The sequence below is a fragment of the Aquarana catesbeiana genome, linkage group LG09 (genome assembly GCF_042186555.1).
Source record: "Aquarana catesbeiana isolate 2022-GZ linkage group LG09, ASM4218655v1, whole genome shotgun sequence".
Lineage (NCBI taxonomy): Eukaryota > Metazoa > Chordata > Amphibia > Anura > Ranidae > Aquarana > Aquarana catesbeiana.
Genome location: NC_133332.1, coordinates 93,071,389 through 93,088,180, shown reverse-complemented (window position 1 = coordinate 93,088,180; position 16,792 = coordinate 93,071,389). Strand labels below are relative to the sequence as shown.

At 43.4% G+C, this 16,792-nt stretch overlaps 1 protein-coding gene across 2 annotated transcripts in view; it reads right to left on the bottom strand.

Moving 5' to 3' along the window:
• LOC141107929 (protein phosphatase 1 regulatory subunit 14A-like) overlaps positions 1–16,792 on the bottom strand; it is a 61,613-nt gene that overhangs the window by 13,422 nt on the left and 31,399 nt on the right. For both annotated transcript variants that reach the window (XM_073598995.1, XM_073598996.1), the window contains 2 exons: positions 14,412–14,492; positions 9,138–9,170 (listed from right to left, as the gene is read on the bottom strand). In XM_073598995.1, the coding sequence (XP_073455096.1) occupies positions 9,138–9,170; positions 14,412–14,492 (114 nt within the window). The remainder of the gene's footprint in view (positions 1–9,137; positions 9,171–14,411; positions 14,493–16,792) is intronic.

Genomic DNA, 16,792 nt, shown 5'->3' with positions numbered 1-16,792 from the left:
GCTGGTGTTTTTTTTTGGGGGGGATGCAAGGGGCGGACACATGGATAAGGGGAGGTGGCGCTGCATGGGGGGCGGCGCCCTTAATGGATGGACCTCCCCTGCTCCCACTCCTGTCAATCAACTCCAGTGACAAGGGAGCAATCTGTATGGCTGAATTCACATCGCACAGACATCACATGTGATCTGCACAGCAGTGTGTTGCGAATCACATGTGATGTCCAACATCGCACAAGTGTGAACTGAGCCTAAAGCTGGTACACACAGGCCGAATACTGGTCAGTATCCGCCAGTTCAACAGAAACTAGTTGACATTTGACCAGTGTGTATAGCAGCCTGTCTGGCTTCTGTCGAACGGGCATGCTGGAAAACCAGCAGCCAACTGGCATCCAATGAGCACTCACAGCCAAAGGCCACAAGCACTGACTGGTGTGTTCTGGTAGGGGGCAGTCCCACTGTCAGAACATAATAGCTCAGCAGGGAGATCGCAGTACAAACATCGCATAGTTAGTACATTAAGCTCCTCACGTGTACCCCTGTGTGCAATGCATTTGATTGTAAGCTTCTTGGGGGCAGGGACTGATGTAGATGTACAATATATATGTAAAGAGCTGCACAATTTGGCAGCACTATATAAATACCTGTTAAAAAAAGATAAATATTATGAAGCTCATTCTGTATGCGAAAGCTTAAATAGCATCACAGTATTAAGCATGCAAATGTCCTTCTGTAGTATAAACCATATATTTCAGGTATTTATTCTCCATGAAACATTTAGGCATATTTATCTAGTGACACTCTTCCTTGCACATTTGGATTCACCATCTTTATTGTGAATTCCACATCTCAGTAAATATGGCAAATGGTGCTTTCCAATAGTGAATCAATAATTTTATCAATAAATCACCAATAAATCCTACAGAAGACCCTCCCATTCTTGTCCTGCTCACTCTATCCTGCACTACTTTTGGTGACTTTGGGTGCGATTTGTTTTCAGCAACTGACTATAAATTATTAGCTGGAGTGCAACTTCAATTTGTTAGTGTATTTAAATCTGCTAATACATCGAACATCCCCCTCTGCCAGACTGACAATGCTGCTGTTCAAATATGCCCCCTGTGCTCATTTATCCAGTGTGGGGGCACGCTAATATAGGGAGGTGTGTTACCGGCCAGATCACCAGGAGAAAACAGGGGAAAAAAGCCTAAAAAAAAGTGATGCAGCTTGTGAATGGGCTAGGCTGAGCCAGTGTGCATGTAATTAAACTTGCCCTATTCTTTCCTATGGATGGGGCTGTACTCCTATAAATGGCTGGGTCCATCATTAATACAACCTCATCTATAGGAGTGTAGGGAGCAATGTGGTGCACAGTGGAAGTATATCCTGGTCAAGACCATTTATGAGCAAAAGCTTTACAGTGTCAAGCAGGGTCCTGCAATGAACACCGCTGGATCGGGCCTAAAGGTGTTTTGGACCAGCCTTTTTCAACCAGGGTGCCCAGGCAAAATACCTAAAAATTGCCCCAAAATTGTATATAAGCTGGAAGGTTGTAATCGTGCACAATGAAAAACATCCTCCCGCGAACAACCACCTACATTGTTGGTTAATACGGGGAAAACATCAAGCGCCTGCACAGCATCCATGTTTGCACCTCCCCTGCCCCTCTCCATCAGTACTGGGGTCACATTAGCTGAGTGAGGGGGAGAAACCGAGGGAAAAGAGAAACATTGGAATACTAGTCAGTACCAGTGTGCAAAGGTGTATTTGCTTTGGAAGAATAAATCACCTTGAACATTGGGGGTACTACATTTGTGGATTTTGCAGCGTTATGTTGAACCAGATTTTCTCAACTTCTTCAACACAGAGGAGCCCTTGAAATAACTTTCTGGTCTCAGGGAACCCCTGCTAAAAATGACTATATCTACACCTCATGATACAATAGTGTGATGGTCAGTGGAAAGAATGCTCCTTACACTTGTGGTCATTGGGAAGAAACACCCCCTTATAGATGGCCAAAAAGATCAATGGTGTCAGTGGGAACTCATTTGAGAAGCAGAAATTGCTCAAGGAACCCCCAGCTACCTCTGGAAGAACCCCAGGATTCCACAGAACCCTGGTTGAGAAATCTTGAGTTTAAACTTCGGTTTTTAAATTTTAGAATGGGGTTGTTATTGTTTTAGACTACAGGGTAGAATAAGGTGGGGCTTGATCTCTATTCTTCCTTATCAGTATCATGTCCCCATACCATTTGCATAAACAGGAACATTGTCTAGCAAAGTGTTCGTGTTTATGGAACTATTGGCCAAATCTGCCGTCTAAAAGTGGTCACCCTTGGCAGGTCTATAGTCACCATCACTTTTGCTGATAGGTGGCACTGCATTGTCAGATAGAGGTCTGTGGAGTGCATTTTGTCACAATGTGGAGATACTTATGCCTCGTTTCCACTGAGCGGATCGGTTCGGTTCGGTACGCTACGCTATTTTGGGTGTTTCTATTATGAAAGCGGCCCATACAACCGAACCGTACCGCTCCATTCAGGGTCCTGCTTCAGATGTGGGGCCATAGAAAATGGAACGGTTCGGTTAGGACGGAGCTACGATAAATTCCACTGATTGGCTGACAGAAAACCCTCTGCTGTGCTATGCTAAGGCATTTTTTCTAAACCCTGTATGGCCCCTTGTGGTCCCACTTGCAGTGGAAACGCTCACCAGAATAGACCGGACCATTCTAGGCCATTCAAACTGTACCGACCCGAACTGATCCACTCAGTGGAAACGAGGCATTAGGCTCCATGCACACTAGCACTTTTTTAAGCTCCTAGAAGCTTATTAGCATTTTTTTCTGCTCCTAGATGCTAAATAGTGTTATCCTATGTGTCCATGCACACTATTTTAGGCTACTGGCATTTTTTGAGCTTCAGCATCTAGGAGCCAAAAAAAAAAAAAAAAATGGTTTGTTTTTGTAGAGTTTTTTGGGCTCCATGCACACTAGCATTTTAAGCTAGAAAAAAAAACGCTGGAAGAAAAATGCTGATAATAGCATTTTTGTGCCAGCTTCTAGTAGCATTTTAGTAGCTTTTCGGAGCATTAGCATTTTATTAGCGTTTTTGCAGTACATGAAGGAAAAAAAAAAAAAAAAAAGCTAAAAAAAAGATTTAATTAAGATTTTTTCTGCTGAAAAACGCTCCAAAAACATTTTTTTTTCTGCTCCTAGACACTGAAGCTCAAAAAATGCTAATAGCTTAAAGCAGTGTGCATGGACACATAGGATTTATTTAGCTTCAAGGAGCAGAAAAAAAAAAAAAAACGCTGAATGCTACTAAAATGCTCCTCACATTTTTTTTTTCTTCATGTACTGAAAAAAACCACACAGGAGATGGATATTTCTGCAAAACAACAAAAAATTAGCATGGGCTAACAGCTTAATCATTCTAGTTTATTCCAGTAGATATTGCAACAGGTTTATTTACTTGAGCCAGTGTCAAGCATTGAAGGACCTCACTGAATCAAGAGCTCCACACAAAAAGTTGGATGGTAATAATGCATAATAAAAACAGATTTTCTTTCTCCTTTTGTCAGGATATCCTGTTTAATTTGTTGAAACAAGTGGTTGTAATGTTCAGAGTACCGTACAGCTGTTTAGAACTTTTCAATGAACCTCTGCTTATAATATGCCCTTGTTGGAAATTCTATAGAGTAAGTCCGAATGAAGCTGACAGTGTGCGATTTTCTGCTCACGCAATTCTAAACAGGAAACATTTGTAATGAGGTAGCAAGGAGGGGCAGCGTGGCCCCAAAAAGCCATATATTCTGTGCCTGGAGGAGGAAATGACCTGGGCACATATCGCTGCATTGCTATATTTCACAGGCAAATATGAAATCCTCAGCATTGAATTTTACACCTAGAGTATGCTGTCCAGTTCTGGGCACCAGTCCTCAGGAAGGATGTATTGGAAATGGAGCGAGTACAAAGAAAGGCAACAAAGCTAATAAAGGGGCTGGAGGACATTAGTTATGAAGAAAGGTTGCAAGCACTGAACTTATTCTCTCTGGAGAAGAGACGCTAGAGAGGGAATACGATTTCAATTTACAAATACCATACTGGTCACCCCACAATAGGGATAAAACTTTTTCGCGGAAGGAAGTTTAACAAGACTCGTTGCCACTCATTAAAATTAGAAGAAAAGAGGTTTAACCCTAAAGTACGTAGAGGGTTCTTTACTGTAAGAGCAGCAAGGATGTGGAATTCCCTTCCACTGGTCGGTGGTCTCAGCTGGGGGCATCGATAGTTTCAAGAAACTATTAGAACCTGAATGACCGCAACATACAGGGATATACAATGTAATACTGACATATAATCACACACATGCTGACAAGGCCTCCATCTTCACCGGTCTTTCTTCCGGTCTGGAAGGCTCAAGTCCTTTGATTGGACAAGCCACGGTGACATCACTCCCGTGCATGCGCATGGTAGCCGCTGTTTGTGGCACAGGACTCTAAAGGAATGGCACAGGTATGCCGTTCCTTCAGAGCGCATGCCACCGGCGGTGCACGTTTAGGAGATATGTACTGTACCTATAGGTAAGCCTTATTATAGGCTTACCTATAGGTAAAAATCAAGCAAGGGAGTTTACTCCCACTTTAAGGGGGCCATGCATCCCTAAAGTGTCAAGGTTTTTACCCAAGTGCACTGCAGTGTGTGCACTTATAAATGTGAGTGTGATTTTTTTATTTATGAATAAAACATTAGTTTTATGCAGTTCAGCACTATGTTAGCTTTTTACATTTTTTGAGCACCACCTGCATGAAGGCTACTGCACAACCAACAGCAAGTCTCCCCAGGAGGAGGAAAGCTATAATCCCTTAGAAGCTGCTTACCATTGGATTAAATACCCTTAAAGGGAAGGCATGTTTAGACCTTTTGTAGGTCTTATTGTAAGGTAAGGTGACCAGATTTTTAAAATGGAATCCGGGACATTACAACCATGGTGCCGGGATGATTGAAGTGCTAACAGCAGGTGTTTGGAATATCTTTATCTGCTGATTGTTAAACTTTCTAGAATTCACATATTTCTATTGTTGTGTAGGATCTGGGCGTGCTGTCCCTCCATCCCTCGTTCATCTCAGACGCTAACCACACCACCTTAGAGCCACGCCCACTATTTTGCTGCAACCACGCCCATTTTCACCAAGTGGGAGTGGCCAAAAAGGAATGGCAGGGTACGGCGACCCCCATCCTAAAACCAGCCGCCACTGATATAGATAGATATAGATATATAGAACTAGATATCTCTATATATCTATATCTATCTACACACACACACGCACACACATGCAAATAAACACAGGAGAACAATTCTTTATAAGGACATTATTCACCTTCATTGAATGAATATAGGAGCATTTTGATATACCGAGTTTTCTTTACTAGAGGGTGTCACCATCACTTTTTTATTCAATATATTACATTTGCACGATCCATGGAGGCCCAATGTCACAACTTACAAGACTTCAAGGATCTGTTACTGACAGCTCGGTGCCAGATACCATAGCGTACCTTCAGAGGTCTAGCAGCATCCATGTAGCGATGGGTCATGGCTGTTTTGGCGGCAAAAAGGGGGACCCACGCAATGTTCGGTGAGTCATGATAATGTTTTAGCTGATTGGTTTAGTTTTGGTAAATGTAAAATAAACTATACACAGTGTGTACAGTAACATGTAAGCTTAAAAAGGTTTAGTTTTGGTAAATGTAAAATAAACTATACACAGAGTGTACAGTAACATGTATGGCGAGCTTAAAAAGTTCTTAATTCATGGTGCTGTTCTAGCTAAGGAGTATAGGTACACCATATGGTATAGCTGACATAGTACTGCAACTTTATAGCTTCCTATTCACCAATACAGGGTTTAATAAAGATGTGGGTACTTTTAGAGCACAGAAAGCAGCAGCTAACAATTTTCCCTGCAGATACGGATCAGCAAGACTTAAATTTAAGACTTCATAAAATGTACACATTCTTCCATGAAGATTTCATAAAAAACAATTTTGGTCTGCAATAAATGTCATTATTATGCTACAATCTGATGTTTTCCTAGTGTGGGAACATTAGGAACCATCAATCTCTGCATCCTCGGGCATTAGGCTGAAATTACTCAGAAAAAAAGAATTTCCCACAAGTCTGAAAGAATTTATTAGGACAAGTCTCTGAACATTGAACGCCGGGGCGTTAGCATACTTCCCTCAGCACCGACAAACTACACAGTCATTGACAGCGACAGGCCAGTATAATTGTTCCCAAAGTAGCAGACAAACATGGACCAAAATGGCCTTTCACACGTCTTGCTGATCCCCTGAGTAATGGGAACATTTGGGTTATTCTGGCTTTGCCCATATCAGGAAAAAGCTAAAGCTTCAAAACGCAGACTGGATTTGTGATTAAAAAAAATATAGGCAAAGTCTCCAATACCTTGACAAAAAAGCAAAAAAAAAAAAAATCTAAAATCTAGTTGAGAACAGCATAGAACATTAAAGTAGACTTTTAAGTTCTTTTTAAACAATGTATAGTGTCCAAACCAAAACATCGTAATGTACTGTATATGTTCTCTTAATGAAGATATCATGAAATACACAATAAATTATACACCAGGCACTCAGGCCACTATCCACCTATGACATGAACCCTTCTAATGCCGCGTACACATGATCGTATTTTTCAACAACAAAACCGTGGTTTTTTTCTTCAAAGGATGTTGGCTCAAACTTCTCTTGCATACACACGGTCACACAAATGTTGGCCAAAAAATACCAAACGTGAGAACGGGGTGACGTACAACGAGGCGAGAAAAAGGAAGTTCAATAGCCAGTGCTCGATTCAGAGCATGCGTGACCTTTTGTGCGGACTTGTGTACACACGATCGGACTTTTCGACAAGTTTTGTTGGTGGAAAATTTGAGAACCTGCTATCAAACATTTGTTGGCGGAAAGTCCGACAGCAAATGTTCGATGGAGCATACACACGATCGGATTTTCCGACAACAAGCTCACATCGAACATTTCCCGCCGGAAAATCCAATCGTGTGTACGCAGCATAAGGGTTTATATTGACCCTTGGGCCATCTATACTGACCAGCTGCTTAGATATGAAAAATAACCATTTCTGCTGCTGAACACCTGAGGAAGAATAAACAAGATATAGCTCATTAGCTGAGCTGCCTTCTCAACCACCACGAAGAGCAATTTTAATTTTAAAATAATATTAAAAAGGCAGGTTTTTTTTGTTAAAAAAAAATAAAAAGAAGGTGGTTATACTTTTCTACTCTGCACAGAGCACATATGTCACAAAGTGGTCACTTACCTCCTCTTTTGCAGGCCCCTGCTGGCACTGTCTGCTCCTCCCTCCTACGGTGCCTCCTTAGCCAGCCGGATTCCAAGAAGGCATGCAAGCTCCCGAGCTGGGTTGTGTGCATCCATAGACACACACAGCAACGGTGAGCCACGCGCCACCCTCCCTTTTCACAAGAGTTTGAATGACAGCAGCCTATGGCTCCCACTGCTTTCAGTGTCTCCTGTGAGACCAAGAAGTGAGGAGCGGCGCTGCAGACGACATAGCGGTGACAGGAGTTAGGTAAGCATTTAGGGATTAGGGTGAGTAGGACAAATAGTGGGGCGTTTTTTACCTTAATGCAGAGAATGCATTAAAAAAGTAAAAAAAAAAAAAAAAAATTGAAAATATAGACTTTAGAACCACAAAAAAAGGATGGGTTAGACCAACAAAAAAGAGAGGTATTTTGGATTACAGAGCCAGCGGAGCTCCTCAATCCAAAATATCTCACTCTTTTGTTGGTCTATCCTGTTGTCTTTCTGTGGAAAAATTTGGTTATAGCATTGCCCCATAATAGGGAGTGAGCATCAATTAAAAAGAATTGGGCCAGGGTAAAGCCCAACTGAATCTTTTTAAGTCAGCAGCTATTTTTTTTTCCAAAGCAGCCAAAGAGTAGAAAAAAAAAAAAATTCCCTGCCAGTAAATGGTGGTCTTGTTGAAGAGGGTCAACACAACCCCTCTAGCTTAGCAATCAGCAAAGCTCATGCTCGCTGTTGATTGAAGAACCGTGTCTTTAACTCAGCAGAGGGCATGTCAGACCACTGCTTCCCCACAGAGAGCACTGCCTTATGCTGACACCGAACAGGCTGTTCTACTCTGGCTTTAGCTGCTTTAGAAAGAAAACTGAAGGTTTAGTTGACCAGAAAGGATAGTATAAATCTACAGTAAAGCCGACCATCGATGGTTCAAAGCTCGGCTGGTTCAGCAGGAGCCGACAGAGATTCAAACCATGTATGGGCAGGCTGAATTTACCAAAGTTGATCGATCAACTTGGGTACAACCAGCTTGCCGGATTTTACATGCGATTATTGGTAACAGCTTATGGCCACTAGCATTAATCACTGTGTTCTCTTGGCGGGACGGCTCCCCACACTTGCCGCCAGGAGAGCACAATTGTTCTGTGGGTGGAATTCCCCTGTCAACACTGTCTGTGGTCGAAGGAAAGGAAAGAAATTTGCTCTGCCTATGGCCATCCTTAAGCCTAATACACACTAGTATTTTTTTTTCTTGTTCAACCCAGCAGGGCTGAATGAAAAAAAAAAAACTGACAGCTCCGCAGGAGCCACTGTATTACCTATGCAATGTTAGTACAGCAATCTCCCCTGCTGTGCTATTGTGTTCTGGGTTCTGGACAGCCCCCCCCACCAGAACCCTCCGGTCACCACTCTCAGCCATTGGCTGAGAGCACTGATTGGGAGCCGATTGGCAGACCTTTTTCATTCGTGCCCCTTCAAAACAAGCCGGCCAAACGTCCAGGTTCTTTCGGACCGACTGCAGCACACACGGCCGAATGTCGGCTGGTTTCTATTGAACCGGCCGATGCCACCTGACGTTCGGCCCGTGTGTACTAGGCTTAAGACTGTAGATTTTCTTTAAGATAAGTCAGTGGAGGTGAGGCTAGGGTGTTACTACAAAAAGGTGCTTGTTATAACTAACAGAGCCTATGAATTCATAGTGCCCAAGTACAGCTCCTCCCTTTTTTGCCATAATGAGCAACTAAATAATGTACAAGAGAGCATCATAAACTGAAATCACATACCTCTGTGTTATTTGTACATAACCTCAGGAGGATCTGGAAAATATAGAATATTACACAATCAGACAAATTCAATACATATTTTACTACTATTGTTAAACATTTACAACATTTTATGACATCATTCTATTCATACCAGACACAGCTGAGGCTAAGCAAAGGTTTCCATCATATCTTTCACTTTAATCCATGGAAGGCTGCCATGGATTAAAGTGCGATGGTGGCCCTGAATGGAGATACACTATAATTCAGATCTCAGAAAGGACCCACAGTCAGTAACTGCTGCTTGGTGTAATACAGTTATCAGCTCCCTGTTCAGACCTGCATTAACCTGACACAGGGAAGTTTCCACAAACCTCCGTCTTGGAAGGATTTAATACTATAAAATGTACTCAATTGTAAAAGAAAAAATTGGATGACAAAGATTACTAGTAATGATGATTTTTTTTTTGGGGGGGGGGGGGGGGGGAGTCTATATCAGACTTTTTCAACCAGGGTACCTTCAGGTTTCTTTAGGGGTGCCTTGCAAAACACCTAAAAATTGCCCAAAATTTGTATACAAGCCAGAAGGTGGATCAAGTCTGCCTTTTAGTTACACAAAGCCACGAGTTTTCATTGTGCATCATTACAACCTTCTAGCTGCCAGTGTCATAACAACCAATGAGGTTATTATTTGATAAGGAGGACGTCAGGCACCTTGCACAGCATCCTTGTTTGCCTCTCCCCTGCCCCACTCCATAAGCACCGGGGTCACATTAGCTGAATGAGGAGAGAATTTGAGGGAGAAAAGAAACTTTGGAATACTAGTGTCCAAAGGGGTGTTTGCTGTGGAAGAATAAATCACCTCTAACGTTGGCTATCCTACGTGTGTGGCTGTGGCTGCCTTATGTAAAACTATTAGTTTAGGGGTTTTTTTCCCAAATTTTTTTCAACAACTTAGAACAAGGGTATCCAAACTTTCTAAACTAAGGGCCAGTTTCCTGTCCTTCAGACTTTAGGTGGGCCGGATTGTTGCCATTGGAAGTAGAAAAGGTTCTGACATCACGGGGAAAAAAAAAAAACATTGCCCCATCTATAGTGTCAGTGGGAGGAATTGTGCCCCATCATCGATGTTATTGGAGGAAATTGTCCCATCATTCGAGCTATTGGGCCCCATGGTTAGTGTCATTAGGAGAAATTGTGCCCCATCATTGGTGTCATTATACCTCATTGTTGGTGTCTTTGGAAAGAAGTGTGCCCCATTGTTGCTATCAGTGGATGAAATGGTGCCCCCAGGGCCAGATAAAAGCAAGCAAAGGGCCGCATCTGGCCCCCAGGCCACAGTTTGGAGACCACCAACTTAGAATATTGCACCAAGACAAATACAGTAATGCCAAAGTATCAAGTACACAATGAACTCTCTAGGCAGTTACAGCATATAACAAACAGCACATAATGACTTTGGCAACACTGGGTCGCCCCCGGAGATTGGGAGGTCAAGGAGTAACAGCCGAGGAAGGACCTCCGAAGTTAGTTTAGTTTTTTGCATCTTAAAATGGGGTGCCTCAAGATTGTACAGAATTTTACAGAACAGCAGTCAACTTGTGCAGCTCATAAAAAGGTACTTTCTCCTTTAGGCCCCTTTCACACGATCGGACCGTTCAGGTCCGCCTGTCAGTTTTGACAGCGGACCTGAACGGGCGCTCCATGTTAGCCTATGGAGCGTCGGATGTCAGCGGAGACTTGTCCGCTGACATCCGACCCCGTCCGATCCGCTAAAAGCAGACGGATGGCTCTACGTCCAGGTCTGTCGCTATCGGATCGGGTGAGATCTGATGAAAACTGACACGCTGTCCGTTTTCATCCGATCTCTCCAACGAACTGATCTCCCGCTGAGCCGGCGGACCCAGGCGGGCTCCGTAGAAACGGAGTCCGCCTCGTGTGAAAGGGGCCTTACAATTCATTCCTTACAAGCCCCCGTTTTAAAATTTTATATAATAGAAATTATATATATATATATATCTCTATCTATCTATATCTCTATCTCTTTTCATGTGATAACACTGAAGAAATGACACTTTGCTACAATGTACAGTAGTGAGTGTACAGCTTGTATAACAGTGTAAATTTGCTGTCCCCTCAAAATAACTCAACATACAGCCATTAATGTCTAAACCGCTGGCAACAAAAGTGAATACACCCCTAACTTAAATGAAAATGTCCAAATTGGCCCCAAAGTGTCAATATTTTGTGTGGCCACCATTATTTTCCAGCATTGCCTTAACCCTCTTGGGCATGGAGTTCACCAGAGCTTCACAGGTTGCCACTGGAGTCCTCTTCCACTCCTCCGTGATGACATCACAGAGCTGGCGGATGTTAGAGACTTTGCGCACCTCCCCTTCCGTTAGAGGATGCTTGGCCAGTCCATCACCTTTACCCTCAGCTTCTTTAGCAAGGAAGTGGTCATCTTGGAGGTATATTTGGGGTCATGTTGGAATACTGCTCTGCGGTCCAGTCTCCGAAGGGAGGGTATCATGCTCTGCTTCAGTATGTCACAGTATATGTTGGCATTCATGGTTCCCTCAATGAACTGTAGCTCCCCAGTGCCGGCAGCACTCATGCAGCCCCAGACCATGACACTCCCACCACCATGCTTGACTGTAGGCAAGAACACTTGTCTTTGTACTCCTCACCTGGTTGCCGCCACACACGCTTGACACTATCTGAACCGAATAAGTTTATCTTGGTCTCATCAGACCACAGGACATGGTTCCAGTAATCCATGTCATTAGTCTGGTTGACTTCAGCAAAGTGTTTGCGGGCTTTCTTGTGAATCATCTTTAGACGAGGCTTCCTTCTGGGACGACAGCACGCAGACCAATTTGATGCAGCGTGCGGCATATGGTCTGAGCACTGACAGGCAGACCCCCCCACCCCTCCAACCTCTGCAGCAATGGTGGCAGCACTCATACATCTATTTCCCAAAGACAACCTCTGGATATGACGCTGAGCATGTACACGCAACTTCTTTGATCGAACATGACAAGGCCTGTTCTGACTGGAACCTGTCCTGTTAAACCGCTGTATGATCTTGGCCACTGTGCTGCAGCTCAGTTTCAGGGTCTTGGCTAAGGATGAGCTCTGGCGTGTTCGCATGCTCCACGTGCCGAGCCCGCCAGGAAGTCGGCAATGCGCTGCGCTAATCACAGGCAGTGAGACATTTCCCGACCTCTGCAGCAGCACATCATGAAATGTCTCACTGCCTGTGATTAGCGCTGTGCAGTGCCGATTTCCTGGCGGGCTCGGCGCGTGCAGCATGCGAACACTCCGGAGCTCATCCTTAGTCTTGGCAATTTTCTTAAAGCCTAGGCTATCTTCATGTAGAGCAACAATTCTTTTTTTCAGATTCTCAGAGAGTTCTTTGCCATGAGGTGCCATGTTGAACTTCCAGTGACCATTATGAGAGAGTGATAACACCAAATTTAACACACCTGCTCCCCGTTCACACCTGAGACCTTGTAACACTAACGAGTCACATGACACTGGTGAGGGAAAATGGCTAATTGGGCCCAATTTGGACATTTTCACTTAGGGGTGCACTCACTTTTGTTGCCAGCGCTTTAGACATTAATGGCTGTGTGTTGAGTTATTTTGAGGGGACAGCAAATTTACACTGTTATACAAGCTGTACACTCACTACTTTACATTGTAGCAAAGTGTCATTTCTTCAGTGTTGACACATGAAAAGATAGAATAAAATATTTACAAAAATGTGAGGGGTGTACTCACTTTTGTGAGATACTGTATATAAAAGGTGTGTTACAATAAACCATGTTTTCTAAGACAACTCCCAATTTTTCCCATAGCCATTAATTACCGCACCACATTCTTTGCGGTACGCTTTCATTATGGGAAACACTGCCCTCCACAAAAGGGCCAATTGTTTGTTTTTTACATCCCAGGCCAAATGTTCCTCAGTCCTCCTTTGATATCTATGGGCACAATAAGGGAAGAGAATCCAAAGACACTGGTCATATAACGGCTCCATCATCTTTGTCTGAATTAGGTGTCATGTACTCGGATGCAAAATAAAAAAATCAAACATTTTCCCATGGGTAAAGCAATGCTTTTTGAAAAACAATTAATATGATGGGTGTTCTGCAGGGGAAGGAAAAAAGCTAACTGCCTACACAGTAGACAGTTTTTTGGATAACCCCTTTATTTTTCTCCAGGCTTCTCCCCTTTTATCTGCCCTGAGTGTGTGGGAACAAAATCAGATTCAGTTACAGACCACATCAAAGCTGACACTGGTTCCTAAGAAAATCCCAATAAGGACAAACACAGAATATGGCTGTCAGCACAAGTTTACTCATTTATGCACAGATGCCTGTGGTCTGTCTTTTTTGTGGATTCTGACCTCTATCACTGCTAGACTGCTGCCTGTATCTACAAATAAAACTTGTAATAACATCTGAAACCATTGAACTGTACAATGTCTGGAAACAGATCTGTGAAGGAAATAGCTTGAAAGTAATTAAGTGATTCTCTCATTAGCACTCTCAATTAAAAAAGAATTCTGATCCATTTAAAAAAAACAGGATATTGTTTAAAAATGGGGAGCTGTTCAAATCATAAAATACAACTGATTATATTATTTAAAATCCCTTTATAGAGAGGGAGGCAACTTGGAGCTCAACCCTTGAAAGTCTCTTGCCAATGGCAATTATTAGACTATATCTTACTCAAAGCAAAATTTGCGATGCCGAATTTCTTTCGGACTTAGGCTAGCCATAGACAGAGCAACATTCTGCGACCATGGCTTGCAGAAAATAAATTTGCTTGATTCCCCCATCAACACAAATCATGTTGATGCAGGAATCCCTTCCATAGAGCCGTTGTGTTCTCCCGACAGAACACAGCGATTATTCCTTACAGCCGGTAGAAAAAAAAAAAAAAAATCGCATGTAAAATCCGGGTTGTACCCAAGTTGATCGTTGGATCACCTTGTGTACATTCAGCCGGCCCATACATGGTTCGAATCTTGGCTGGTTGCTGCTGAACCGGCCGACATTCGAACCGTCTATGGCCGGCTTTACTCAACTGTGACAAGACGAGCAGCAGGGTGACTATAAACAGGGGCAGATGTGAGCTGAGCAGAAAGTGATATAACACCTGTGATCAGTTAACCACTTCTCTTTATGTTTGGGATTAACATCACTTTAACTCAAGAGGTATTAGACAACAAGTCATGGACAAAGGCAAGAATGCCGAAAACAGTTTGATCTTCCATCTCCTAACCTGTAGTTTGCTTCGTCTCTGTTCGTCTGTTTCCACATCCAGAAGATCATCAATGTTCACCTCATCCGGCATGTCCACCTCCTGCAACATGGAACAAGAATCCGATTAGCAAAGAAAAGGTTGGTTATCAGAGTTCTCCTCTGACTTATTTCCAGCTTTTTAATCTGATCATATTTGTGTGGAGGAAGGTATAGAGGAAAGGGGAAGTGTTTGTATAGTGAGCCTGCAGGATGGCCACTGGGTCTCTCAGGGGCCCTAAACCCACTAATAGGGTTATTATTCAGTAATCAGCAGAGCTGCACAGTTCCTGAAAGATGTCAGATCTCCAGTGGGAACCAACATGCCGGAGATAAGTCACTTCTGAGACAGAGGTCACACTGTTTTCCTAGCTAAATGACCTCACTCACTGCCATGTTTATTGAGTGAAATAAGAGCCCAGCTTCTGTAAATAATTTTAAACCAAGTGGGCCTGTCACCTACACATACTATAAGCTGATGCCATGGTCTGCTTAGTAATCCATTAGGAGCAAATTGGAAATAATTTGAGGAAAACTGATTAATTCATCAATAGCCACCTGGGTACAACATTTGCATTAAAAGTAAAATTTTATTTGATCAGTGTCTGTATGACCAAGCATCTGGAACCCTTGATACACATCTTACCAAGCAATCGCACCTAAAGATATTGCTGGGAATGCTTGCAATTTTACCTTAAGCTCTTTGCAGATATTAAAGAGGAACTGCAGTCTGCTCATATAATTTGTAATAAAAACATCTTTTCCATTCTGATGCTTCCCTCCAACCACTTTGCATATTATTTTATACAGGGCTTTTTTTCTCAGAGCATAGGTGCAGGAACTCAACCATGCCCAGCACACACACATACCTGCCAAATTGTATCAAATAGTAGCTCTTCCCTCTGCATACAACCCCCTCCTTTCACTGCCCTCATCTTCTCCCCCCTTCTTAAAAGCTTCACCATCTGTCATATGTCTTACAATATTGCAATATTAACCTGAAACACCTATCCGGCTGTAGTACCTCTCAGCATACTATACCACAGTCAAATGCAAGGGAGATCATGCAGTAGGAGCATCAACAAATGTTCCCTAGGGAAAAAATGGAGACCACAGAAGTTGCAGCCTACCATGCACCCTCTCCTGCCTATGACTGCACTGAACCCTGGGCACCTGTTCTGTATCTCCCTTGTCCCTGTCAGGCACTCAGTGCGATCTGTGCAGGAGATCTGACCTGTGGGAGCTACTGGGAGATAAGCTATCACTTGTAAATGCAGAAGCTAGACTTCAGTGTTACCAAGTGATAGTGGTGAGCAGGGAGCAGAAGACCTGAGCCAGAGGTGGTGGAACTGAGTTCCCCCTAGTTCCTGCTGAAAAAAAGCCCTGATTTTATATATACTGTGTACTTGTATGTACTTGCCAAATATGCTGCAGAAATCTCCCTCCACTGAGTCTGGCTGCAGCCATTTAAACTGTGGGCAGCTGAAGCTGCTGCCTGTTCACTTCCTGGATTTACACAGACACACCTCCAACTCTGCAGCTCTCATTGGCCCTCTTATGACTCATCCCCTCTCCCTTCCGGCAATCTCTGGAGTTCCGCTTTAAGCACAAGAAGTAAGCCAAATACAAGAGCAGAGGGACAACCCCTGTACTAGTATAACCCCAAAGGCTCATTTACTGTCAACATGGTTGTAAGGTAGTTGACTCTTTGGGCAACTTTACTAAATTAGAGGCGGCTGATTGTTAAAATGCCAAATACATTTAACATATACATTTCTGAGAGACATTACATATTCTTTAAACCCAACAATCAACCATTCATTTTCCTGATATGTGCCTGCTGTACCATGTACTTGCATGAAAAAAGTATCCTGTTCTCTTTGTATTGCTTTCTTGTAATGTAATCACTTAAGGGGGTTGTAAAGGTAAAAGTTTTTTGACCTTAATGCATTCTATGCATTAAGGTGAAAAAACATCTGACAATACAGCCCCCCCGTTTTACTACCCTGACCCCTCGAAAGTCCCGCGCTCGCCCCCGACATCCTCTTCGCTGCTCAGCCTGGCCGTTGATTGGTTATAGTGGATGGATTGAAATCAGCGCAGCCATTGGCTCGCGCTGCTGTCAATCACATCCAATGATGTGGTGCGCCGGGGGCGGGGCCAAGTGATACAGTGAGCGACTATGGCCACCGGCTGTATCGCGGGAGCGCGCCCGCAAGCACTCAACACCATGCGAGGGAGCTGGCATGAAGGTGTTGAATCCGTGCAGGGAGGAGCTGAGACAGCCGCCGAGGGACCCCAGAAGACCAGGTTCGGGGCCACTCTGTGCAATACGAGCTGCACAGTGGAGGTAAGTATAACATG